The sequence below is a fragment of the Punica granatum genome, chromosome 5 (assembly GCF_007655135.1).
Source record: "Punica granatum isolate Tunisia-2019 chromosome 5, ASM765513v2, whole genome shotgun sequence".
Classification (NCBI taxonomy): Eukaryota; Viridiplantae; Streptophyta; class Magnoliopsida; order Myrtales; family Lythraceae; genus Punica; species Punica granatum.
The window spans coordinates 10,285,104-10,308,294 of NC_045131.1; the positions used below are offsets into that span (position 1 = coordinate 10,285,104).

Below are 23,191 nucleotides of genomic sequence, written 5' to 3' on the forward strand. Positions count from 1 at the left end.
ATTGCATATCAGGTGATTTAAGCTGTCTTTAAACTCGGGTTGATTAAAGATTATAGCAAAAGTTAAATTTGGGTTCATGAAAGATCATATTTTCCAATTCGGTTGGAATATTGGAATTGTGCTTACATTGCATCAGTGCATGTGTTACACAACAGGATTGGAGGTTCGTGCTTTGATTATTTATTAAATCGTACTCTTACCATATTTAACTTCACTTTGTTACTAAACAAAAGTAGAAACAAAATGCAACTTTCTTACGCTAATAATTTATTTTTATCTGGCCAAAAAATATTATAATAATTTTTTGCCTTAAATTATTATTATTTTAATAATTTTCTTTTGGGTTGGCAAAGAAACGACCGAACCGAGAAATTATTAAATGAACTTAGTTCACCAAATCATGGATAAACCAAGTCAGTAGATGATCGCGTAAAATTTGGTCCGACTAATATTTTCAGAGAGCCTGAACTTTTATCTTTTTAGAAATTGACCCCAAACTATTCTCTCTCCCTTTTTCCATGCTTTTCTGCTGCTCCATGCCCCACTTCTCTCCTCCCGCCGGCGTTTGACCTTCCATCACCGGTGTCGTCGGCCTTTCGCATCTAACCCTCTCCAATCTCTCTCTCCTCAACGCGTTCCTCTCCCTTCAACTCAGCAATCAAGGTCTTGGACTCAGCTACAAGCTCTTTTGACTAGCTACGAGCTCTTGGACTCAGCAACGAGCTCGAAGCTCCGGGATCTGAGAGATTCGGGAGAGGTGGCAGAGGGGGAGGGAGAGATTACATAGTCGAAGGGGGAAGAGAGAGAGAGACTGCCGTGTCGCAACGGCTGATGATTCGACAACGACGATGACGATAACGAGAAGATCGGGCTTTCGACAACCGTACGTCTTCCGAAGCTCGAGCGCCGGCGGGGGAAGGAGGTGAGGATTCGGAGCTGCGGGTGAAGGAAGCAATGAGAAAGGGGACCGGGGGGTATTTTGGGGTCAATTTCTAAAGAAACAAAAAATTTGGGTTCTTTTGGGATATTGGTGGGACCATTTTTACACGTGTCAAATATTTGCTGACTTAGTTCATGGATGACGTGGTTTCACCTAATAATTTTTCGACCGAACCAGTGACGGTCTTCGTATCTTCTCTTAACTCTCTCTCTCTATTTCTGTTTTTATTTTTTTTCCCTCCTTTTTTCTATTTTATTTTTATTTCTCATTTTCTGGGAAAAAAAAACTTATTTCGTCTTTTTCCAAGTTTCTACTCTCTTTTGAGTGCTCAGCATTTTTGAAACCTCCGAACCCTCCGCCGCGCGTGTCCTCGACGCCTCCCCCCCCCCGGCGGCCTCGCGCCCCTCTCTGGTGGTTATTGGCGCGCAGCGTGCCCCCGGCCGGGAGGTGCTATTCTTGACGAGGTAAGAGCTCTAAACTCCGCCATGCAACCGATTCTCTCTTGGCTTATCGGTCGGAGCCAGTTCCCCTCCTTTGGCTGCTTTTCCGTCAATTCATACGCGAACACGGACCCATCCTCCAAGGAGCCAATTAATGGGGATCGGAATCTGCAAATGCTTCTCTTCCTAGACGATAGAGATGTAAATTCAGCTGTTCGAGATATTAATTTCACTGACATTGCGATTTTTATGGCATGTCATTCCATCATATTGCACCCGGCAAATGACTTTCGGGTTTTGCTGTTTCTTGTTATTTTGATTGATCAGTTACAGTATGGACTGGACATTAATTCCAAGTGAAAAGATGGTACATTTAGTTTTATATAGTTAACAAGCGGGGGTCTTGAATTATGGTGATCGTCGAAGCTTTCTTTTTTGTCGGGTCCTGACGTAGGATTGTCGTTGCCTTATCTGATGAGGAATTAATTTTGTCGGAAACGGGAAGAGAAACTAGAGAAGTTATGTCGGATCTCTTGACATAGAAAGCCAGCAAGGCTACGGTTACATTTTTCCCTGATATTCCCAGAAGAATGGTTAACGGAGAGAGGAATAATCGACCAAAGCATCCTGTTCTGGGAAGCTGTTTCTAGAATATCTACATCGGTGTACATGAGCCATTTCTAGAATATCTGGATTTTCATACTTCCTTCTGCAGGAAATTTGGATTTGCGATCTCCCAACTTAAATTTGATGGATCTATTTCATCCATTTCCAAAAGGAAAAGGGGGAAAGAATCCTCTCTCAAGTTGTCAGTTGCCTTTCCTATAACTGTAGAGGGGCTGATATCATGGTTTTGCTTTCAAGGGTACAAGACACCAGGAGACCCTGGGTTGGTGGCCGCTGTAGTTCTGGCCTTCATTTAGCTTTGGAATTGAGTGGCTACTTAAATGGTGAGTACGAATTTATTGGCGGAAAGTTGATTTGACTATTCGTTATGTACTTACAAGCTTTAATCTCGAATTGTAGGGGGAGCTGCCTAATTTCTCGGGAAACAATAGCTTCTTAGATCATGATATCAAGGAAGAAATTGTGCCCGAGGATGTGGATTTGGATTTTGAACTGCCATTCAAGACCACATTCCCGAGGCAAACTGTGGTACTCTTTGCAAACTTTTATCTGTGCTTGCTTTTTGTAAGCTTCTGATTGGATTATTCATTTTATGTTTTAATTTGTGTAGGATAACGGAGCGAGCTCATCGGGGAGCAATCTGAGGTCACTCTTCATAGGAATGGGGTTCTTGCCATCTCTTGTGGACAGAGTACTTGAAGAAAAGGGTATGCGAGCACATACATTTTTCACCTTCTACTATGAAATGATGCTCTGAAATTATTACTGCCAAACTCTGCTTAAATTTGACTTATTGAGTCAATTTCTTTCAACTGTAGGTGAAGATCTTGGTGACCGCACGGTGGACTTGTTATTGGAAACTCTCATTGAATATTCTGTAAGTCAGTTGAATATAAGTATATTTGATGTTTGTATCAGTCTTTTGTTTTATGGAAACTAATGAAATTTGCAGGGTTTTTTCAAGCAATTAGTGCCTTTACTGAAGATTTGGATTATGTGTGCTTTTGGGAATGCATGTATTTCGTACTTAACATTCTATGCGATGAAACAGGGCCAACCAAGATCCAAGTCCGAATCTTCAGATTCCTTGGACAGGTTGTTTGACGATGATGATGTTACCGCTCCTGAAGTTTCAAAAGCTCAAACGAAGGAGGTAATATCTTGTAGTAGTTTGTGCTGTTTCCTGGAGAATGTCAACTGTTCAATTTGTGGATTATTCTTCTTTTGTTTTTTTCACATGACAGAATGACAGTACTCCTCGTGCATTAAACTCGATGTGGTATGTATTATTTTCTTGTTTAACCTTGTTGTAGGAGAATGATTTTTCTAATGGAGTTTTTGATGAAAAGAGAGCATCCTTACGAATGATGAATTTCTCTGCAAATGAGATCGAATTCGCATTGAGTAAGCTTGGTATGTCCGTATTTCTGTTAGTTCCATTGACTCTGTTTTATTAATTGTCAGCATTTCAGCAGTAACATATTTCAACTTTTTCAATTTTTAAAATTTTGCAGGCGAAAATGCGGAAATTGATGCAATGGTAGACTTTATAGTTGCTGCCCAGATATCTGAAAGATTTAAGGGCCCACATCGTTCAACTGATTCCAGCGGAGTAAAAAATGAGGTGAGGAATCTGAAAGAAATTTTTGTTCTGTTAAGGTCAATGGACTAGGAAGAAATTTTTTTTCTCTTCCAAGCCTTGACTATTGTATTTGTCTAGGTGAATTAATTCAATGCTGCTTGGAGATTTTATGTTTCTCAGGATACCAGTGATGAGGCCTTGTTTGGGACCATGGAGAAAACACTTCGTTTGCTTGAAATGGGTTTCACTGAGAATGAGATCTCTTCTGCTTTTGAGAGGTTTGGTAAGTGGTTTATGTAACATCCCTCGTGTAAACATTACTTTGTGAGCTCCAAGGTGTGTTGTGTCTTTGGTTTGTGGTTTTGGGGGAATGTGTGTGTGCAGGCGTCATTTGTTTATACGAGTGATAACTTTCATCTGTTTTGATAATTCTGTTTACTGCTAATTACCATGACTGAGCCACTGAAACATACAGATCTTTCTTCTGTTTGCCTGAACGACTAATATATGCTTTATACTAGTCAACCATTAACTGGTGGATTCATTCGCTGTTGTAGGCGCCCAAGTTTCAATTGCTGAGCTTGCTGATTCGATTTTTGCTGTTAGATATGGTGAAATAGATAAGGTAACTGTGATTCTCATGATCCCTTATAGTCCAGAAGTTTCTGTCTAATTGTTCCTTTCCCTTATTACTAAATGGGGCAAAAATTGCTTTCCTCTATTTTAAGTGTGAATTATCTTATAATTACAGGACTATCGATATTCTGGTAGTGCCATGGTAGAAGTTAAATCTGAGGATTTTACTGGAGATGGTCCTTCTCAATTAAACTTGATTCGCTTGGAAGAAACTCTTGGAGGGAAGAGGCCAAAAGAAGAGTATCTATGTGACTATTCGGATTCAACACCTCATCCCAGCCGTTTCGACTTTAGGGCAATTCGAAAAGGGAAGAAGCCAAAGCAGGAACTCTTTGATGACTCAAGCTCCTGCGTGAGGTCCACACTGGGTGAAGAGGAGGCAGAAGATACTAAAAGCACTGGACTTGGGATGCAGAGGATGTTCCAACCAAGCCCCAGTAATGGGATCAATCAAGTCGCTGCGAAGCCTCCATTCTTCTTTTATGGGAGTGTTGTAAATATATCTCAGGACTGGTGGGGTAAAATCAGTCAGTTCTTGTACGGACGAGAACCCGAATTCGTGAACACCCAGTTTTTCTCTGCAATTAGTAGGAAAGAAGGTTATGTTCACAACCTCCCGACAGGGAATCGGTTCCATATACTACCGAAGCCGCCGATGACCATAGAAGAAGCCATTCCTCATACCAAGAAATGGTGGCCTTCTTGGGACACGAGGAAGCAGCTGAGCTGTATAAGCTCTGAAACTGCTGGTTTGTCTCTACTCTGTGAGCGTCTTGGGAGAGTTCTGACTGACTCTAGGGGTCTCCTCTCATCGGAACAACAAAGGGACATCCTTCACCATTGTCGGACTCTAAATCTTCTCTGGGTTGGACCTCGCAAATTGGGCCCAATAGAACCTGAATACCTGGAGGCCATTCTCGGGTATCCCATGAATCACACTCAGGTTGGTGAGAACAACTCGAGTGAGAGGCTTCAGACACTTAAACACTGCTTCCAGATAAACACCTTAGGTTATCATCTGTCTGTACTCAAGTCTATGTTTCCGGAAGGGTTGACTATGCTATCTCTCTTCACGGGAATCGGAGGGGCGGAGGTGGCTCTACACCGTCTCGAGATTAAACTCAAAGCTGTTGTCTCTGTAGAGGACTCTGAAACAAAGAGGAAGATTCTCAAGAGGTGGTGGGAGAGTAGCGGTCAAACAGGGGATTTGGTGCAGATTGAAGCTGTTCAGAGGTTAACAACTAACAGGCTTGAGACCTTGATGAAAAAGTTTGGAGGTTTTGACCTCGTGATATGTCAGAACCCTTGCATCCATTCCCCAAACTCTAAAATGGCTGCTGAAGGGGACAAATTCCCAGGTTTTGACTTCTCCTTGTTTTACGAGTTTGTCCGTGTTCTGCAGCGGGTGAGGAGCATGATGGAGAGAAAGAGGTAATGATCTTATTCTCTCCACTGTATCACCGATCATCTGTTGTTTTGGGAGTTGTAGTTTTTGAAATAAGTCGTAGTTCTCTCAAGTGATTGATATTGGTAGGTCTGATCAACAGCATTGTGTGTAGTATTATCCGAACTTTCTCAAGTTAACCTGTAAATGGTAGTCGCATGTATCTGTAAGCTTTCTTAATAATAACTGCTGTGTAGATTTCGGATTTGGTTTCTATTACCGGTCAATCACTCTGTTAGAATTTGAAATGATTTGTTACTTCTCAGGTCCTTCCTTTAGTTTTATGCGAATATGGAATCATTGGTTGGCATATGCTTTTGTACCCCTTTTTCCGTCCCCTGCAATTTTTATGGGAAGTGCCGGGAAAAAGAGTTTTTCTCGACCAAACAGACCCGAGCCTTTAAGATAAAATGCCAGATACTGGCTCTGTGGATACAAGGAAGGGATGTAGATAGCAGAAGAATCGAGATTTTCCCTACCCGTTGAAGCTGATGGTGGATGGTACTTCAAAGAGACAAAAATTGGTAGGGCTTCTCATTGATTGAGCGACTGTCTTTTTGCCCCAAATTAGACTGCTCCACAAATGATTAAGAACAGAATAGAAGAGTGAGAAGCAAATTATTGGCCGCACAAGATGATGAATGTCGGTGTAGATTCATCTCCCTCTTCGTACCGACAGTCATGACCATCAGATTCGTCCGACATATGACCTGAATGCTACGTCGTCAATCAATTCATGGTTATGATCGATGGTTGGAAGAGGGCGAATAAAATGGTCATGCCTGGTGATTGGAAGAAAGAAATGAAACGAACCGGGACATAGCTTCTTCCAGGTTTCGTTTCTCGAGCAGAGCTGGGTACTTGATCAGAGCGTGTATAAAACCTGAATGGAATCGGGTCCACGCCCATCCATAACGATAGAGAAGCCACGAGAGTAAGACTAAACCATGAAGTTGGGTTCTTTCGGGTTCGGTTATGTGGGCGTGCTTCGGTTTCCAAATCAAAATGGTGCCGACGAATGGCAGTGATTCGGTACCACAACGGCCCGAGAAGGCTGAAAAGGTCGAATCTCGAGTACAATTTTCAACTTTGAGGAGCATTCTGCGTGCTTTAAGAAAAAAAAAAAAAAGGGTGATGAAAGCTGCATAGGACTTCTGAATTGGAAAAGAATCAAAAGGGAGGATTGATTGATTGATTCCAGTGCAGCATGCGTGTATGGATATTCAATGCTTCTGCTTTTGTCACTTTAGCTGTGTCTTTGTCCTCCTAATCCTTCTTTTCCAACAATCAATGCTGATTGATTGGAATTTGATACAATGATAAATGGAAAGTTGCAAGAATCATTAGTCGGGTGCATGTTGTTTGTGTTTCTTCCCCTCCTCAGAGGGCATCCGATGAGTACATTTTCCGATCCGGTCACGGCGTACAACACCTAAAGAAGTCGAATTCAGGCAAACTGAAAAAGGGCCTGATCGTTATGAAGCACGCTTTAATCTCGATGAGATTTAATGAGCGAGCTTTATAGATCCTCTTGTCATGTAAACTCGATCATCTTATCGATTCGGATGTGATCGATTTGGATGAATAAATCCGAGGTTAATCGTTGATCAGCCGGACGATGATTTATCTTGATGGACAGCATAATCTTTAGTTATCCGTCTGTTTCTCCCCTCGAGTTTTCTATTGGAATAATTCGCATCTTTCTATGGGGCAATTGAAAATAAGTTGGTGCCAAATTTCGAGATGATTTTGGTCTCATGACAAGAGGGCGTGAATCGCGGAAGGAACAAAAAGCCATAATATTCGAGCGAGACAGAATTTTGACTAGTTTGCTTGTTCATGCGATGGCATGGTGTCCGGAAAAAAAATGGTGTATTATATCGTGTTATAGTGACCGATTCGAGTCGGTATTTTCTTATCGAGCGTGGCTAGAAGGGTTTTCTGATGAGTCTCTAGCAACGACAATATCTCAGGCCCGAGTCAAGAGGCACCATTAAGGCATTAATGAATGCCAATAGTAATTGATCGATGTCAAAAAGATACAAGGACTTTGCATTTATATACTTAAAAGAAAGAGTAGTTTGGATTTCAGATATAGCAAAAAAAAAAAAAAAGTAGTAGTCTGACGTGAAATGCACAACGACATGGATAAAGGAAGAGGTTGAAGTAAAATACGATGATTCGATACTGTTTTATTTTTACGTACTTTTTAATTTCAAGATATCAATTTCTCTTTTCCTCTTTGAAGTTCATCCGACTTTTACCCGAGAGTCGAGTGTCCGTCGAAAGATGTACAAAAATAGGTCATAACCGAGCAGATTTTACAAAAGTAACCATCTTCATTGTCATTTGCAATAGAAACCCCAACTAAAAACATTTTATTATGTGCTCTAGCATGCATGTTATGTATGTATTGGATGTTTTGCATGTAAAATGTGCATGTATGTGTGTAGTATAGAGCAGAGAAGCTACTGGGCCGCTTCTTCAGACGCCAGCTTGGCATGGATTGGCACAATCAGAAAAACACACTCAACTCATCCCTCTTCCATGCCCCTCTCTCTCTCTCTCTCTCTCTCTTCATATGCACTCTCAACTGAAAGTGAAAAGCTCTCTCCTTTCCTCTTAAAAAGCTCCCCTTTCTCTGTTTCAGCACAAGAGAAGGGGAAGGGTGCGTTCCTCTAACTCATTTCAGCTTGGCATTAGAGTATTTCATCTACATTCTGTACTTCCTTGATTGGTCGCTGGGTCGCATCCCGTTTTCAGCCATTATACGGTAAGGCAATGCCTTCTGCATTTCCTCCTTTTTTTCCCCCCTCTTCTCCTCTTCCTTTTCCTCCAACTGCTAATAATGATTGTTTAAAGTCACTCTCCTTTGATTTCCCCAACAACATCCTACCGTCTGCATCAAATCTAAAGTTCCCCTCCCACTGAAAACTTTTCTGGGTGTGTATATTCGGAGCTGTCCCTGCGAATCTTCTGTGTCTCCACATTGTTACATGGGTTAGATTCGGAACCAGCAAAAGGCCTGTCTTGTTTGTTGCTCAATCTTGCAATGCCTTTGCCTGCAGTCTTCTTCTGAGCTTTCACGCTTACTGCCATGGTCTTGTGAATTGTGTAGCATCTTGGAAATGGGCTTTCTTTTTCTTTTTCTTTTTTTTCTTTTTTTTTTGGGATAAGTGGTAGGCTCTCTGATTTTGGGTTTAGAATAACCTTCCCCTGGCACTGTATGGTTTTATACATTCTTTGTTGGTTTTAGATTTTGAGTATTGAGTTTCTTTATATATATGTGCCTTATTTTGGTTTATTCATAGTAACTTTGCATTTCTCCTATCTCGGATTTGTCAGCTCATTGATCGCCTCAGTTATGGTCTACTAGAGTGAAAGAGGACCCAGTTCTTTGTTTTAAAGTCCGGGTAAGCAAGAAACATGGAAGAGACCTTTGTACCATTTCGTGGAATAAAGAATGATCTTCGTGGGAGGTGGTTGTGCTACAAGCAAGACTGGACTGGCGGATTCAGGGCAGGCTTTAGGTATCAATTTCTCTGCTATTTCCGCAAACTAGTCCTTGTTTGTGTCTGTTATTGATTTTGTAGTCTCGGCTTATTCAGTTAAGATAATGATATACTACTTTGGTAAAATCTTAAATTCTCCCCAGGATATTGGCGCCCACCACATACATATTTTTTGCCTCGGCAATCCCGGTCATTTCATTTGGAGAACAACTGGAAAGAAACACAGGTGAGAATACTTCACTACAGTTCTGCTCAAGTCCTGTACAATTTAGCCATAATTGATAATATACATTCTTGGAAAATAAGTTTCCTAATAGCTTCAAGTCCTGTTAATACTATGTCCCGTTTTCCAACATCGTATCCCTGTTATTGGCGGCAGATGGGGTTCTCACAGCAGTCCAAACACTGGCTTCTACGGCATTATGCGGAATCATACACTCCTTAATCGGGGGACAGCCTCTACTGATTCTTGGGGTTGCAGAGCCAACTGTAATTATGTACACGTTCATGTTCAACTTCGCAAAAGACAGACCTGACTTGGGATCGAAACTCTTCCTAGCTTGGACCGGATGGTAAAAAATCTCTATTCAAATCTTGGAAATGATTCCATGGGCTATGTTTATCGCCTAATCATGTCTAAACGTTTCTCTCTCTCTCTCTCTCTCTCTCCATTAATTTGTGAAACTTATGTTGGGCAGGGTTTGTGTGTGGACTGCGTTATTACTTTTTCTGCTGGCCATACTAGGAGCTTGTTCCATCATCAATAGGTTCACTCGTATTGCTGGAGAATTGTTTGGCCTTCTTATAGCAATGCTTTTCATGCAGGAAGCCATTAAAGTCAGTTCAATGCTCTTTTCAATAATCAGTAACTAGATGGTTTTGTGCCTTTTCCGAAGGAGCTGATCTTTGTTACTTTAATTGGTGGATGACTATTAGGGATTGGTTGATGAGTTTCACATACCCGAGAGAGAAAATCCAAATCTTCTTGAATTCCAACCTTCATGGAGATTTGCAAATGGCATGTTTGCTTTGGTTCTGTCATTTGGCCTTCTGCTGACAGCATTAAGAAGCAGAAAAGCAAGATCCTGGCGTTATGGATCAGGTGAGTCTTTCAAGACGCTGATAATTTAGATTGGCTTAATGCATGCATAGAGAACTTGGAATAACATAGATTAAGCTGGAATCTACGAAATGAAAACTGGATCCGATATCATGCAAAAGTTCAAAGCAAATTGTGAAGCTTCCAGATCAGTAGGTATTGGTTTTTCAAACTTCAAAAGTTTTAATAATATCAGGGACTTGGTATGGTACAGATATAAATATTGCATAATGGTTCTATTTGAACATGCAGGCATTTGTGTTATTGATAACACATGCAAAAGCTTGTACTCTCCTGTAAGCTTTTTCTAAATGGGTTTTACTCATCTTTCTTCAGGGTGGCTCCGAGGCTTCATTGCAGATTATGGGGTTCCTTTGATGGTTCTCATATGGACTGGAATTTCCTATGCACCAGCAGAAAGCATTCCTAAAGGAATACCGAGGCGTCTTTTCAGCCCAAACCCTTGGTCTCCTGGTGCATATGAGAATTGGACTGTTATAAAGGTAAGGGTAAAAGTGAGCAGTTATAACGTACTATTATCCAGATATGTAATTCAGAATGGCTCAAGAATGTCTTTTTGCTGAATGATCTGATAGGACATGCTAAATGTGCCGGTTCTTTATATCCTTGGAGCCTTCATCCCAGCGACAATGATTGCAGTTCTCTATTATTTCGATCACAGTGTGGCTTCTCAGCTTGCTCAGCAGAAAGAATTCAACCTAAGAAAACCACCTTCTTTCCATTATGATTTGCTTCTTCTGGGCTTTTTGGTACGAAGTAATACCTTCCTATAATTTCTCCCCTTTCCCAGTTCAATTTTTACCATTACTTTTCCATACAAGATAAACTATACTAGCAACCACTCCATCAGAAATCACATTTTCAAGAAGGTCATCTCCTTGAAAAGCAAGATTCTATGAGTTCAAATGCCACCTATGAACATTTTGATGCAAACCCAAGCTTATGATATGCTTCTGTTGATGCTTTACAGACTATACTATGTGGTCTTATTGGCATCCCTCCATCAAATGGTGTCATTCCTCAATCCCCCATGCATACAAAAAGTCTCGCTACGCTTAAGCATCAGGTACTTATTCACCCGCTGTCATCTGATTCATGGGTCGAGAACTTTAATGAGAAAGCAATTAAGTTGCAAATTCTTATAAGCTTGACAGCTTGCAGACAACTTTGAGATTTGATTTGACAGAAATTTCTGATATCACATCTGTTATGCAGTTACTGAGGAACAGACTTGTGACAACTGCTCGGAATTGCATGAGGAAGAATACGAGTCTCCCTCAAGTATATGGAAGCATGCAAGAAGCCTACCAACAGATGCAGACCCCACTAATTTACCAGGCACCTTCTGCTCAGGTATTGCAGAAATCTTATCATCAAGAGACCCTTTACCAATGGCAACAAAATTTCTGGGACCAGTGACTTTTCTTTTATCATACTGCATTATAGCAACTTTACGTCCCAATGCAATATATTTTCAGACATAAAATAGTGAAACTTGAAACTGTAGCACCACAGTATTATAGTGTAATGTAATTCGGCTTCTGCTTTATCATATAACAATTGTAGTACGCATTTTTACTGCGAAAGTTGCATAATAGAATTGCTTGATGCATTATTAATTTAAAATGGGAAAAAATAATAGGGACTGAAGGATTTGAAAGAATCAACCATTCAAATGGCCACGAGCATGGGGAACATCAACGCTCCTGTTGATGAAACAGTGTTCGATGTCGAGAAAGAGATCGACGACTTATTGCCGGTTGAGGTGAAAGAGCAACGGCTCAGTAACCTTCTTCAGGCTTTGCTGGTCGGTGGATGTGTAGCCGCGATGCCTTTGCTGAAGAAGATCCCAACCTCTGTTTTGTGGGGTTATTTTGCATTCATGGCCATCGAGAGCTTACCAGGCAACCAGTTCTGGGAGAGGATCCTACTGCTGTTCACGGCTCCCAGCAGAAGATACAAGTACTTCTTGATTCCTCTTACATTTCTTATCCTCATTATAGTTTTGCTTGTAAGGGTAGAGCCGCATAGCTGTTAACTTACAGGGCACCAACACCTCTTATTTCTCTGCTAAGTAGGCACTTGTTTACCCTTTTGTCACACTTAAGCTAGCACATTATCTCACCGTAAATTGATTAATAACTGCAGTAAATTTTCATTGCAATTTAGTAAACCAAAATGTTGTCCTCGGGTATAAATGCCTTCGAATAGAACTGAACGCTTTTGACTAAGTTTTCTATCCTTCCCATTCCTTCAGGGTGCTTGAGGAGTACCACGCAACTTTCGTGGAGACCGTGCCATTCAAAACGATTGCAATGTTCACAATTTTCCAGACAGCATACTTGCTTGTTTGTTTCGGGATAACATGGGTTCCAATAGCTGGGGTTCTTTTCCCATTGATGATCATGCTTTTGGTTCCTGTGAGGCAATACATTCTGGCCAAGTTCTTCAAAGGAGCTCACCTCCAAGATTTAGACGCTGCAGACTATGAAGAGGCACCGGCCTTACCATTTCACCTGGCAACTGTAAGTTTTGTCTATTGCTCTTCGCTTCATATTGTCTTCGTGAATGGATTTCAGTACCAAAAGGAACATCTCTGAGTAATAAATGCAATGCCATACCTGAAAATAATTGCTTAGGAGACAAGGCTCGGTTAGTTGGGTGGGAAGTGATGGCTGATATTGCATGACTTTCCTCAAACAGTTAGAGAAATAGAGTTGGTACGGTTGATAGTTGTCCATGAGAACTTCTATTCTTTCCTTTGAAATCAACTCTTTAGCGGGACCCTTAGAAGATTATCTGCATAAGCCATCAACTATGGACTTGTTTAAACGTTTATATGCTTGGACTCTGGTAACAGGAAGGGGAGATTACTCGGACATCTTTCCCTGATGATGGAGAGATTTTAGACGGCATGATTACGCGGAGCAGGGGCGAGATGAGGCGAACATGTAGCCCTAAGGTCGTGAGCTCAACCTCAACACCATCTCGAGACATCGCTGACATTCAGAGTCCGAGGGTCTCAGTCTCAGATAAGGTGTACAGCCCACGCATCAGTGAACTTAGAGGGGATCAGAGTCCGCGACTTGGTGGAAGAGGCCTGTCAAGTCCCAGAGCTGTGGAAATGAGACCGTCTAACTTAGGGAAAACTGGGTAGAGATAAAATCTCATATATCGATATAGATTCTAAACTTGCTGCTGAATGATGAATGGGAGAAATCGAGGTTAGGTAGGAGAACGGAATATCCCTTTGTTAACTTGATTTGGCTGTTCTAAATGTAAAGTATTGTTCATTCATATTTGTATTTGTGCTAGCAGTTGTAGTAACATTCTCTTCATACTTTTGGTTCCCGTTCATCGTTCTTGATGACTCTTGAGATACAAGTGATTTGAATTTACTTGGAAAACAGCATATAAGGAACCTGAACCCAGAGAGATCAAAGGGTGCCTAGTCTCTGTTGTTTCTCAAAGTAGAGTTAAAGATCGATGGCATTGCAAAATCTTTGATCCTATCAATGGAATATACAATACATGGCTGGGAGAGGAGAGGAGAGCCGAACGCGAGAGTCTGTGAGGTGAAAGATCTATTCCCCAGGCAAGGCATTCTGCAAGATCAATCATGACAGCATCTATACAAGGTTAGAGACCACGACTTCTGAAATTCCTAATCTGCCTTGTTATTCCGTAAACTAATGCTTCGTCATACAGATGTTTAGGTTTCATAATTGATAACAATAGGCATCCCTCAAGAAAAAGAGCATTTCACAGCAGTCCGAAAATTCAACTGCAGAAAATATACTTTAGGAGCATCATTGACCAAAAAAAGCCTCAGGAGCCTTGACTGAATTTCCGACCGGACATTTGCTCGGACTCATAAAGCATGTGGTTTATAAGTCCTCTTGCAGCACTGGAAACACAAAAAAGGGAAGGAAAAGGAAGGACGTGGATTAGTGCCTTGCTACCATCCATAGATAAAGAAGCAATCAAAGAGTTTCTGAGACTCACTCATCCTTCAACTTTTGAATTTTCTCTGGATCAGTCTCACGCACGTTCCTTCTGAAATTTTGCCTCACCAGATTAACAAGCAACTCCGTATTGTGTTGCTGCACACCATAATCACACAATTTAATTCATTTCATGTAGTATCATTAGCAAAAAAATAAAGACAAGATCTAACAAAAGAAATAGATTCATCCTAAATCTGCTAGTCTCTCATAATTTCATTTCTAGGTGCATCTAAAAGCAATGTGAACCAACGTGGGTTGGTTCAAGCAATTCAGCGCTTGTTCCCCTTAAGCAATGTCTCGAGTTCGAGTCTTGTGAATGGGAAAAATCCAAGCTGGGAGAGCCCCTTTGTGGGCCAACCCGGCTCGACTTGGATTAATCGGGATCCAATTGAGCTTATGGATACTAGGGTTTACACCAAAAGCAATGTCAAGTGTCAACTACCACCTTCAGCCAAAATTCGGAACGATAGACTATATAAACAAGGTGCTTCCTCTGGTTCTTTCAAGCAGTACATGAATGAGAATGCAAGAACCCAATAAAATTCTCAACCAGTCCACACATACAAGCAAAGTTAAGGGCATTCATACAGGAGTATCACGACCCTGAAACATTGCGAGTCGAAGAAGTTCTCCATCCCAAATAAGTTCAACCAGTGACAGATGTGGAAGTCTCTCATGTTTTATACACTTAACCGCATTGGCATTACAAGTTTAAGACTGTATGATCATTTTTCTCGTCTTGCAGGGAATGAATGCCATCATCAGTGGTCTCACAACCCCAACGATATCTCTTGTTAATTGACAGAATCCTTTCAGGTTTGGAAAAACATAACTACACCAAGTAAGCAAGTAGTTCGTAGCTCTAACACGATTCTGTAAAACCTCCGAAATGCTCAAGGAAGTACCAGCCAGTTAATGCCCCCACAAAAATTCAAACTTTAGGGCTCTCCCCTATTACCAAAAAGCAATTCAGCTACAAATAAGAGGAATGTGCTTATATTATCATTGGAAAACGAGAAAATTCCCATAAAAATCCCTACAACAGTGAGGGAAGACTAAGATTGTACCTTGTGACCAATGAATTTAGCTCGTCGAAGACACTCGCGGTAAAGCTGCAAAAACAAGCTCGAATCAACGATTCTGAACAAGGAATTTTCAGATTGGATGAATCGTAACCTGTGGACCGGAAATGGGGAGGACTGACCCTAATGACGTTGTCGGCGAGCTCCGGCGGCAAAGCGCTTTGCAGAGACGGCATCTCGTTCACGGCGGAGTGAAATCAAAGAGCTGCTTCTCGTAGAAAGCGGCATGGACAGGACGAAAAACAAGATAACAGAATCAGTACGGCGAGATCGAATTTGATGGAGTATCTCAAATCAGTTGAAGAAGACGGTACCTTGTGATCAGATGTTCTTCACCGTTCAGTTCTCAAGTCTGTCGGCTTTCCGATGATTCCAGTCCGACGAGAGAGGAACGGACGATGACAGGAGGGGGGAACGTGGGCGGCCTAGGAAAAAATTAGCCTGGACCGGGTACACGTAAGCCCAAAGGCAACTGAACGGTCAGTTGAATTTGGGCCTATATGCACCCGGTCCAGATATAGAAAGTGCCCCAGTTGAAATATCAGCAATGCGGTGCCGGTGCCGTATAGTGACGGGCCTATACAAGTTGTTCATCTCGGCCCATTAATGTTTAAATGGGCCGGATCAGTATTTGTAGCGTACTTCTTCCGCTACGTCACTTAGTTATACTCTCCTTGAGCCGGTCCAAGTATGTCATCTACACCATGCCAAATACATTTAAGTGAATTGCTTTTCACAGTCTCCCGATGGGATTTTGACCCGAGACCTCAAGGAGAGGAGCATGTCCTTCGTGTTGTTTGAGTCAACCTCTTTGTTGATAATGTTTTCCAATTTTTATTAAGTGGATTTTGAAGTCGGAAAAGATTGGAATGGACACTATGCCCAAAGGGGGATTTTATAGTGCAATCAATAAAATGATTGCACCATACAATCAAACAAAATTACCAATAATATTTTTACTGATTAAGGTAAATCATTTTAAAATCTAACTAAATTATTTCAAAATTTATATTATTTTGCTTTGAAATTTATGTACTTAAACTTTTTTTTGTTAGCAATTTATTAGAAATTTAAGTAATTTACTACCAAGCAAAATTTTACTCCAGACTTTAAAATGATTGCACCGTGACATTCCCATGCATAGGTGAATTGGAACTTTGAAGTTAAAAAAGTCACGCCAACCTCTATTATTATACGTGTGAAAATCCAAAGTATTACAAATGCTGGGGCAAGCATGTGGGCCCAATATAAATATATATATATATCTCATCACACAATAAAGGGAATAAAACCTTAATTGGGATGGAGATCCTAAATAATATAAGGAAAAAAAAGTAAAATCCATAGCCGAAATCAGATAATGGCGCTTAGCCTCTATGCAGTATTTAAAGCTAATCAGTCCTTCCATATACCATTATCATGTTCCCTATGGAGAAATCTATCCATTCTGTTCTATTTCTAGTTATTCTCTATGATTATAAATATGGATCTAGCAACCATATGTGGAGCTCTCTGCTATTGTTTCGGGCATACCATCCCGCAAGCAATCGATCGGAGGGATCGTGGGCGTCTCCTGGGTCCCATAGGCATTCCAGCAGAAAGGGTCGTCCATGAGCTCACCTTCATGGGGAAGGAGCTCGACCTCGGACATGGTGATGTTAGTGCAGGCAACGGTGTCACTGCATGCGAAGTGGATCGGGGGGCTCATGACGTTGTAGGTGCCCTTGATGTTCCGGAAGGTCAGCTCATTGACGTACACTGCCGAGGTCTGGTTCAGGCAGGCCTTGGACAGGCAGTAGTACTGGTCTACAATGATGCAGTTCCGGACGTTCTCCATCTGGATGTTCTCGAACCGGATGCCGCTCACTGACCCCGTCCCGCCCTGCCAGGTCTTGATCCTTAGGCCATTGTCCGACTCTCGGATGATGGTATTCTGGACTGTGATGTTTGCGACGCAGGCCTGCGAGTTGTGGACCCCTAGGCTCCCGATACTGCATTAAAATAGAGAGAAAATGTCAAGATCACTCACATTACATACCTCAATGTATAGGCAAAAATGGTCGATTCATCCTAGTATTATGAAATCAATCAAAATTTTGTCGATTATAAAAGACGTCCATAAATTCAGTAAAGAAAAAGATAAATAAACAAGCATAGGAAATATTCTCCTAATGAGAATCGAATTCATAACTATTTGGTCGTAAGTAAGGGCATGTGAAAATTGATAATATGAAGTAAATTTTTCTATAAGAAGAATTTTGGTGAGGAATAAGCTCGAGAGAAAAGGATAAATTTGTATTTTCACAGTTTTTTTGGGGAAAATAATGAGGATATATATTCATTACGAGTAAGATTACATGACAAAATGCTCGAGAAAACGAAATTTATAAGAAGAGTTTACACAGCCATAAGACTACAAAGATAAATCTGTGCATAAGAATTTGCAATGTCACAAGCAAAGTTATCCATCTGAATCGTTGTGGAAACTCCCCAAGGATAGATTGCTTGCAAACAGGGAATTACTTTCACCAATAAGAGAAGGCAGACATGGTTACATGGAAGCTGATACAGCAAGATTAATGAGGAAAAATGGAGAGATTATTCGGTGATTCTATCTCGTCATATGACGTGAGGAAGTCTCAATTAAATTACAATAAATTAAATAATAAGCGCTAATCATTCGATTAATTATAGTAAGGTTTCTTAATTGAAGCAATCTTATTGGTTTTTTCTCATTATATCATTATGAGGTCATTTACAATTTTCTCGGAAAAAGGATGAGTATATCATACCTGATCCCGTGACTCGGCCCACAAGTAACGCCCTCTATATCAACGTCTGAACACCCGGGTCCAATCGAGATGCAATCGTCCCCTGTAGAAATCATTCAGTATAACAATAAATTAATCGGTTTTAGAAACGGATGAAATGCCGAGCCGACAGTTGATTGATGTATTTCCTACCGTTTCCGATCATGGAGTTGTATATCCCTACGGACTTGGTGTTCTCTATGTGGATGCCGTCGGTGTTGGGGCTGAGCTTCGGGGACGATATGGAGAGCTTCTCTATCAGCACTCCCTCACAGCCATCGAACTTCATGTGAAACTGTGGGCTGTTTTGGATCCGTAACCCATTGACAGCCAAGTTCGTGCTCATGAAGAATCGAATCATCTGAAATGTACCGCGCAATATATCATTAGAACAGAAAAATTCGCTTTCGTGTTGATAAACTTTGCTGTTTAAATTGGTACTTACAGCAGGGCTGTCACATGGTCCTTTGGCAGTCTGTCCGCTAGGACCCTGAAATGTCCATTTTTATTGATGTTAGGATCAGATGATTTCATACTTCAAGCATTAAAAAAATAAAAATAAAAAAGTGTTTGTTAGGAATGCAAAGAAGTTTTTCTTAGTACCCTGTGTGGTTTGCAGGGGAGGTCCCACCAAGGCTCGCCGTTTCCTTCAATGGTGCCCGATCCTGTGAATGTCATGTTATCGAGCCGATAGAAGACGAGCCATTGCTTCTTGCTATCAGCCTTTGGCCAGCAGTCCGGTCCGTTCGGTGGCATTAGGACCCCATCCACCTGAGCCAAATTTGGAATGACTCTATGGTAAGTTACAATTCAACTCATTTTGAAGTTGTTGCACAGAATTATGCGAAATTGCAGGAACTATTGGTTATATCACGGCCCTCGATCACCAAGCAACCGACAAACGATCAATGCTTGTAATTGACCGGCAATTATGGAACCTCTTTACAACAGGATCAGGAAAAATTGTTTATGCTCTAAGCAGTTAGAAGTTAAACCCTGAGAACGTGACACTGCATTTTAAGTCACAATGCGCACAAATCTTGTGGTTCCTTTGACTTGATAGAGCATGGATAAGCCGGTACTTTGAGAGCACGCAATAATTTTCCCAAAACATGAAGTGCTGAGAGTTATTCAAGGCAACTGGTTCTTACTTGGAACACGAGGCCAGGCTTGCACGGGCCCGAGAAGATTGTTGAGGTGATCATGAAGGAGTAGCCTGAGGGAGCCAGGATGGTGCCTGACTCGACCGCGCAGGCAGCCTTCCATGCCGCTGTGAATGCCGCCGTGTCATCTGTCGACCCATCCCCAACAGCGCCAAAGGATGTCACGTCAAAAATGCCGTCTGTGTCCGAGCCCCTGCTAGGATCAGGACTTGGGTCCGAGGGAATGCCTGGAGGACCGACGACGGGGGGAGAAGTAGCAGGGGTGGAAGGAACGGGGGACTCCGAAGGGGGAGAAGAGTCAGGAGGAGGGACAGGGGACCCCGAGCTGCCACCGCCGCCCTTCTTGGGCCTCTTGTGGTAATGGTACCTTCCTTCCACCACATTGCTTGTGGAGAAGAGAGTGACAATGACCCAAATGGCTAGCAAGGTCTTACTCGGCTCCATTGATGAATTTATGATGAAGCTGATGATGCTGATCCTCCTGAGAGGCTGCTATGTGAAGAGAAGTCAGAAGATTTACTTATGAACAAAATGTAAGAAGGGAAGAATGAGCTGGAAAGAAGCCTCCAAGGTGGCCTAATGTGAACTTTTCGGCAATTGGAGGTTTTGAGGTGGAAAAGGGTCTAATTTATACCCGGCAGTTGTTCGTTAACTGTACATATAGTAGCCATTCAATTCACACGATGCATTGTCAGAAGAAGTCCACAACCAGGTGGGGTGGTCCAAGGAACGTGCTGAGGCGTGGTCGTGCGTAACACACCAAACATTCGACTTACGTAATTCTACTAGTTTATAAGGAATGCTCATGGCCTTATAGCCATAACAAAATTCCCCCGAAAATTCGAAGAATTGGCGCTACCGGTTATTTCTTACGGGTTTCAGGTATACATCAATGTTATATTCTCGTGAATGGGGTCGACATGTGTCGAGCCGCGATTCATTGGGGATGTCACTTTCCCTAGGAAAAACGGTTTGGAACCTTTTGAAGGGCACGGTGGAGTCTCTGGCAATTTTTGTTCTCAAGTGAGAACTTCATTCATTATTCTGGTAGCAAATATTCTCGCATGAAATTAAAAGGTTTTGAATTCGATTATCATAATAAGGATTTTTCATATTCTTTATATTTCTCTTTTTCTTTGCTCCCGAATTAGTCTGTTCTACTGCAACGAATTTTACTAGGATGTGGGCCTCTCTATATAACCGAAACAAAAGCACTCTTGACATGTACAAAGTTTCAAACCATGAATTATGTTTCTGTGGTCCAGATCAGATCTGGTGAATTCCCCTCTCGTGTTCTTTGTTTTTCCAATGGTTTAAAGACACAGGCAGAGACAGACAGAGAGGGAGAGAGTTTAATATGAGCATATATTGTAAACAGTTTTTTGAGCTTGTGACCTAAAAGCTTTGAGGCTCCAATTCTCTTGAAATTCGAGCTCAAAGAGAGGACGACCCCAATGGCAATCTCCCTCTAACTTCAGTGCCTCCTTTTGCATCTAATGTGGCTACCAGGCAACCTGTGGGGAGATCAGAAATCTAATGTTTTGTATGACATGGTTGCATATGACAACATCGATGAACAACCTACTACTTGTTTGTATACTAAGATTGGATTTATTCGTGTATGTGCTAATATCATTTTCTTATTAGAATCCATGAAATCTTATTACTGCATTTTTTTTTGGCAAGTCCGATACAAAAACTGAATCTTATCTTTAATAAGTTGCTTCCATTGCAGGATAATGGTTTTTCAGCCATATGATTGGTTCTTGTTCATACATTGCATCTATATTCATCTCTATATATATGTATATCGACACCGTCTAACTTACCCATATGATGAACACTATGCAGGTTTATAGGCCATCTCGATTGAGTATTTAAGTAATTATTCGGTTCATAATTACAGACAAGCAAACTAAACTTTGGTCCAACTAATTAATCAACCATAAGAGGAGCAAAAAAAAGACCTAGTTTAATCTCCTATTAAAATTGCAGAAATTAGAAAAAGAAAAGGTTCAAAAACTCTACTCCCTCCTAATTTTCTTTCTCCGTCTAGATCGAGTGTACGCATAAATTGTACGCGTATAATCATCTTGCGACATGGGACTATATATATATATATATATATATATATAATTTTTGTGAAAACTAACCCTAGGCGACACGCAAACATATATACACAAATATATAGTACGATCGATGTTTGTTTTATATGTGTTGTGTATATAAACGTGAGGGGAAGAAAAGAGGAGAAGAGGGATGGATAATTTCTTGCAAGGGCAACAAGTTAAGTGTTGGGAAAGGAAATTACATCGCTGAAGGGATTAATTAATCAAACAATGGGAAAGAGGAGAAAGGGGACGTGCTAAAATGGTGCTTGCTCTATTAAGGAATCAAGAGATTTCATGTTGAATTCTTATTAGTTAGATTATCTGTACAAAAAGATTTCTATTTCCTTGAATTGTATTATACTTATGGACATTCTTTTACAATCGGAAATAAAGGTAAAGATGCATTCTGAACGAATGAATAGTTTATGACATGGTTTGGGGTGATTCTATAGTTAATGTGTTGCTTAAGTCATCTCTTGTTAGTTGCAGGATGTTGAGCAGCAGATTTAAACAGCTACAAGCAAGACGTATCTATCGGGAGGCCAACTTTTTTTGCGGATGCTTTGGCGAGGATGGGGACTACGGTTAGTGATCATTTTGTACGCTTTATGGAACCTCCTAGCTTGGTTAAAGACCTTTTGTTTGAGGATTATTTGGGGGTAACTCGTACAAGGATGTCTGCATATAAGGCAGATTTGAACTCTAGCTTCAACTCTATTGCACGTAATTTCCTTTGATGTATGCAGTGGCAGGTTACCAAAAAAAAAAAATAGGCGCTTTTGATTTTGATTTTTTTAATGAAAGGGATTTTTTTTATAAAAAAAAAAAAGGCAGCCGAAAGAGGATCTCGTGACTCTACGTTGTTGTCTTGTGGGGGGATTCCTTGGCCCTAGAAGTGTAGAAACATGTAGTAGGTTCACGACAAGAGAATTAAACCAATTCACGGGGTCCACGTCCATCCCAATATATTGAAGCAACATATAATTAAACAATCTCTATGGTCCACTCGTACATATAAGAAAATTAAATCCCATCATACGTCTATCATGTTATAAGGTCGATGTGCTATGTTAAGAAACCTTCCAAAAGCAACTTTCCCTCCTCGCATGACCCTTACTTCTATAGTCGACCATCACAATCAATTAATGACCCAAAAGCTATATATATCCATCTAGACACATAAATGTACATAAATAAAAGGATTTAAACTCTCATATCAACCAAAGCAATTGCTCAATGTTCATATGCACGTCATATATAGTTGTTTTTGCCCCGAGATTGCACCTTATAGGGGCGTGCGAGTGAGGGCAGTAGCATAATACATACGCAATCTAAATGTTCAGTTTGATATGATATACATACAATGGAGTCGAATTCAATCCAAAGAGTTGTTGCAACATGCGTATATAATCAACTACTCCATGTATTTTGCAAGTTTATATATATACCATTTTATGCTTGAACATGGACAATGCGGGTGAATGACTATATGTAGCGGTCTAAAGTGTACTCCATGCAATATGTAATAGATAAAGTAATGTACGTAGAAAGTTTGGGATAAGTGCCTCACCAAGAATATCTTTGAAGTATCCAAGAAGTCCGATTCGGATCGCTCAAGTAATCTGAAGTATCACGACGTTACACATTCACCAGTTACGCTTTGTTATCTAATGCAATATGGTTAAGAGGATTGAGCCCTTTTATAGAGGTACACGAG

General features: G+C 41.0%; 4 protein-coding genes across 8 annotated transcripts; 2 read left to right on the top strand and 2 right to left on the bottom strand.

Annotated features, from left to right (window-relative positions):
* Nucleotides 1-409: 409 nt before the first annotated feature.
* LOC116207372 (probable inactive DNA (cytosine-5)-methyltransferase DRM3) lies at nt 410-5,934 on the top strand. Its single transcript, XM_031540281.1, has 11 exons — nt 410-1,404; nt 2,245-2,330; nt 2,407-2,535; nt 2,618-2,714; nt 2,826-2,884; nt 3,059-3,160; nt 3,321-3,420; nt 3,522-3,631; nt 3,770-3,872; nt 4,147-4,214; nt 4,341-5,934. The coding sequence occupies exons 2-11, from the start codon at nt 2,328-2,330 to the stop codon at nt 5,658-5,660; spliced, it is 2,091 nt and encodes a 696-aa protein (XP_031396141.1). The 5' UTR covers nt 410-1,404; nt 2,245-2,327; the 3' UTR covers nt 5,661-5,934.
* Nucleotides 5,935-8,176: 2,242 nt separating this feature from the next.
* LOC116207373 (probable boron transporter 2) lies at nt 8,177-13,699 on the top strand. 3 transcript variants are annotated; one of them, XM_031540283.1, is made up of 13 exons: nt 8,177-8,442; nt 9,015-9,199; nt 9,325-9,407; nt 9,561-9,753; nt 9,880-10,018; nt 10,118-10,283; nt 10,617-10,783; nt 10,877-11,050; nt 11,272-11,367; nt 11,517-11,654; nt 11,944-12,263; nt 12,559-12,826; nt 13,162-13,699. In XM_031540283.1, the coding sequence occupies exons 2-13, from the start codon at nt 9,096-9,098 to the stop codon at nt 13,456-13,458; spliced, it is 2,145 nt and encodes a 714-aa protein (XP_031396143.1). In that variant the 5' UTR covers nt 8,177-8,442; nt 9,015-9,095; the 3' UTR covers nt 13,459-13,699. The 3 variants fall into 3 exon arrangements, with proteins under 3 accessions (XP_031396143.1, XP_031396144.1, XP_031396145.1); XM_031540284.1 differs by having other exon boundaries at nt 8,180-8,337; XM_031540285.1 differs by lacking the exon at nt 8,177-8,442 and adding an exon at nt 8,651-8,669.
* A 173-nt stretch (nt 13,700-13,872) lies between these two features.
* On the bottom strand, nt 13,873-15,864 carry LOC116207374. 2 transcript variants are annotated; one of them, XM_031540286.1, is made up of 5 exons: nt 15,705-15,864; nt 15,513-15,595; nt 15,376-15,420; nt 14,307-14,404; nt 13,873-14,208 (listed from the first exon to the last, which is right to left on the bottom strand). In XM_031540286.1, the coding sequence occupies exons 2-5, from the start codon at nt 15,564-15,566 to the stop codon at nt 14,130-14,132; spliced, it is 276 nt and encodes a 91-aa protein (XP_031396146.1). In that variant the 5' UTR covers nt 15,567-15,595; nt 15,705-15,864; the 3' UTR covers nt 13,873-14,129. The 2 variants fall into 2 exon arrangements, with proteins under 2 accessions (XP_031396146.1, XP_031396147.1); XM_031540287.1 differs by having other exon boundaries at nt 15,513-15,598; nt 15,705-15,850.
* A 689-nt stretch (nt 15,865-16,553) lies between these two features.
* LOC116209611 (polygalacturonase At1g48100) lies at nt 16,554-19,963 on the bottom strand. 2 transcript variants are annotated; one of them, XM_031543308.1, is made up of 6 exons: nt 19,352-19,963; nt 18,804-18,971; nt 18,646-18,690; nt 18,354-18,561; nt 18,183-18,264; nt 16,554-17,381 (listed from the first exon to the last, which is right to left on the bottom strand). In XM_031543308.1, the coding sequence occupies exons 1-6, from the start codon at nt 19,805-19,807 to the stop codon at nt 16,880-16,882; spliced, it is 1,461 nt and encodes a 486-aa protein (XP_031399168.1). In that variant the 5' UTR covers nt 19,808-19,963; the 3' UTR covers nt 16,554-16,879. The 2 variants fall into 2 exon arrangements, with proteins under 2 accessions (XP_031399168.1, XP_031399166.1); XM_031543306.1 differs by having other exon boundaries at nt 18,354-18,690.
* Between the last annotated feature and the right edge of the window lie 3,228 nt (nt 19,964-23,191).

Coding starts and splice junctions, on each gene's coding strand:
- LOC116207374 (XM_031540286.1), bottom strand. CDS start 15,566: ATGCCGTCTCTGCAAAGCGCTTTGCCGCCGGAGCTCGCCGACAACGTC. Junction 14,405..15,375: donor CTAAATTCATTGGTCACAAG/GTACAATCTTAG, acceptor TATGGTGTGCAG/CAACACAATACGGAGTTGCT. Junction 14,209..14,306: donor ATTCAAAAGTTGAAGGATGA/GTGAGTCTCAGA, acceptor TTGTGTTTCCAG/TGCTGCAAGAGGACTTATAA.
- LOC116207373 (XM_031540283.1), top strand. CDS start 9,096: ATGGAAGAGACCTTTGTACCATTTCGTGGAATAAAGAATGATCTTCGT. Junction 10,784..10,876: donor AGAATTGGACTGTTATAAAG/GTAAGGGTAAAA, acceptor ATGATCTGATAG/GACATGCTAAATGTGCCGGT. Junction 11,655..11,943: donor ACCAGGCACCTTCTGCTCAG/GTATTGCAGAAA, acceptor AAAAAATAATAG/GGACTGAAGGATTTGAAAGA.
- LOC116209611 (XM_031543306.1), bottom strand. CDS start 19,807: ATGGAGCCGAGTAAGACCTTGCTAGCCATTTGGGTCATTGTCACTCTC. Junction 18,972..19,351: donor AGCCTGGCCTCGTGTTCCAA/GTAAGAACCAGT, acceptor AATTTGGCTCAG/GTGGATGGGGTCCTAATGCC. Junction 18,691..18,803: donor TCCCCTGCAAACCACACAGG/GTACTAAGAAAA, acceptor TGGACATTTCAG/GGTCCTAGCGGACAGACTGC.
- LOC116207372 (XM_031540281.1), top strand. Junction 2,715..2,825: donor CAGAGTACTTGAAGAAAAGG/GTATGCGAGCAC, acceptor TTTCAACTGTAG/GTGAAGATCTTGGTGACCGC. Junction 4,215..4,340: donor GATATGGTGAAATAGATAAG/GTAACTGTGATT, acceptor TTATAATTACAG/GACTATCGATATTCTGGTAG.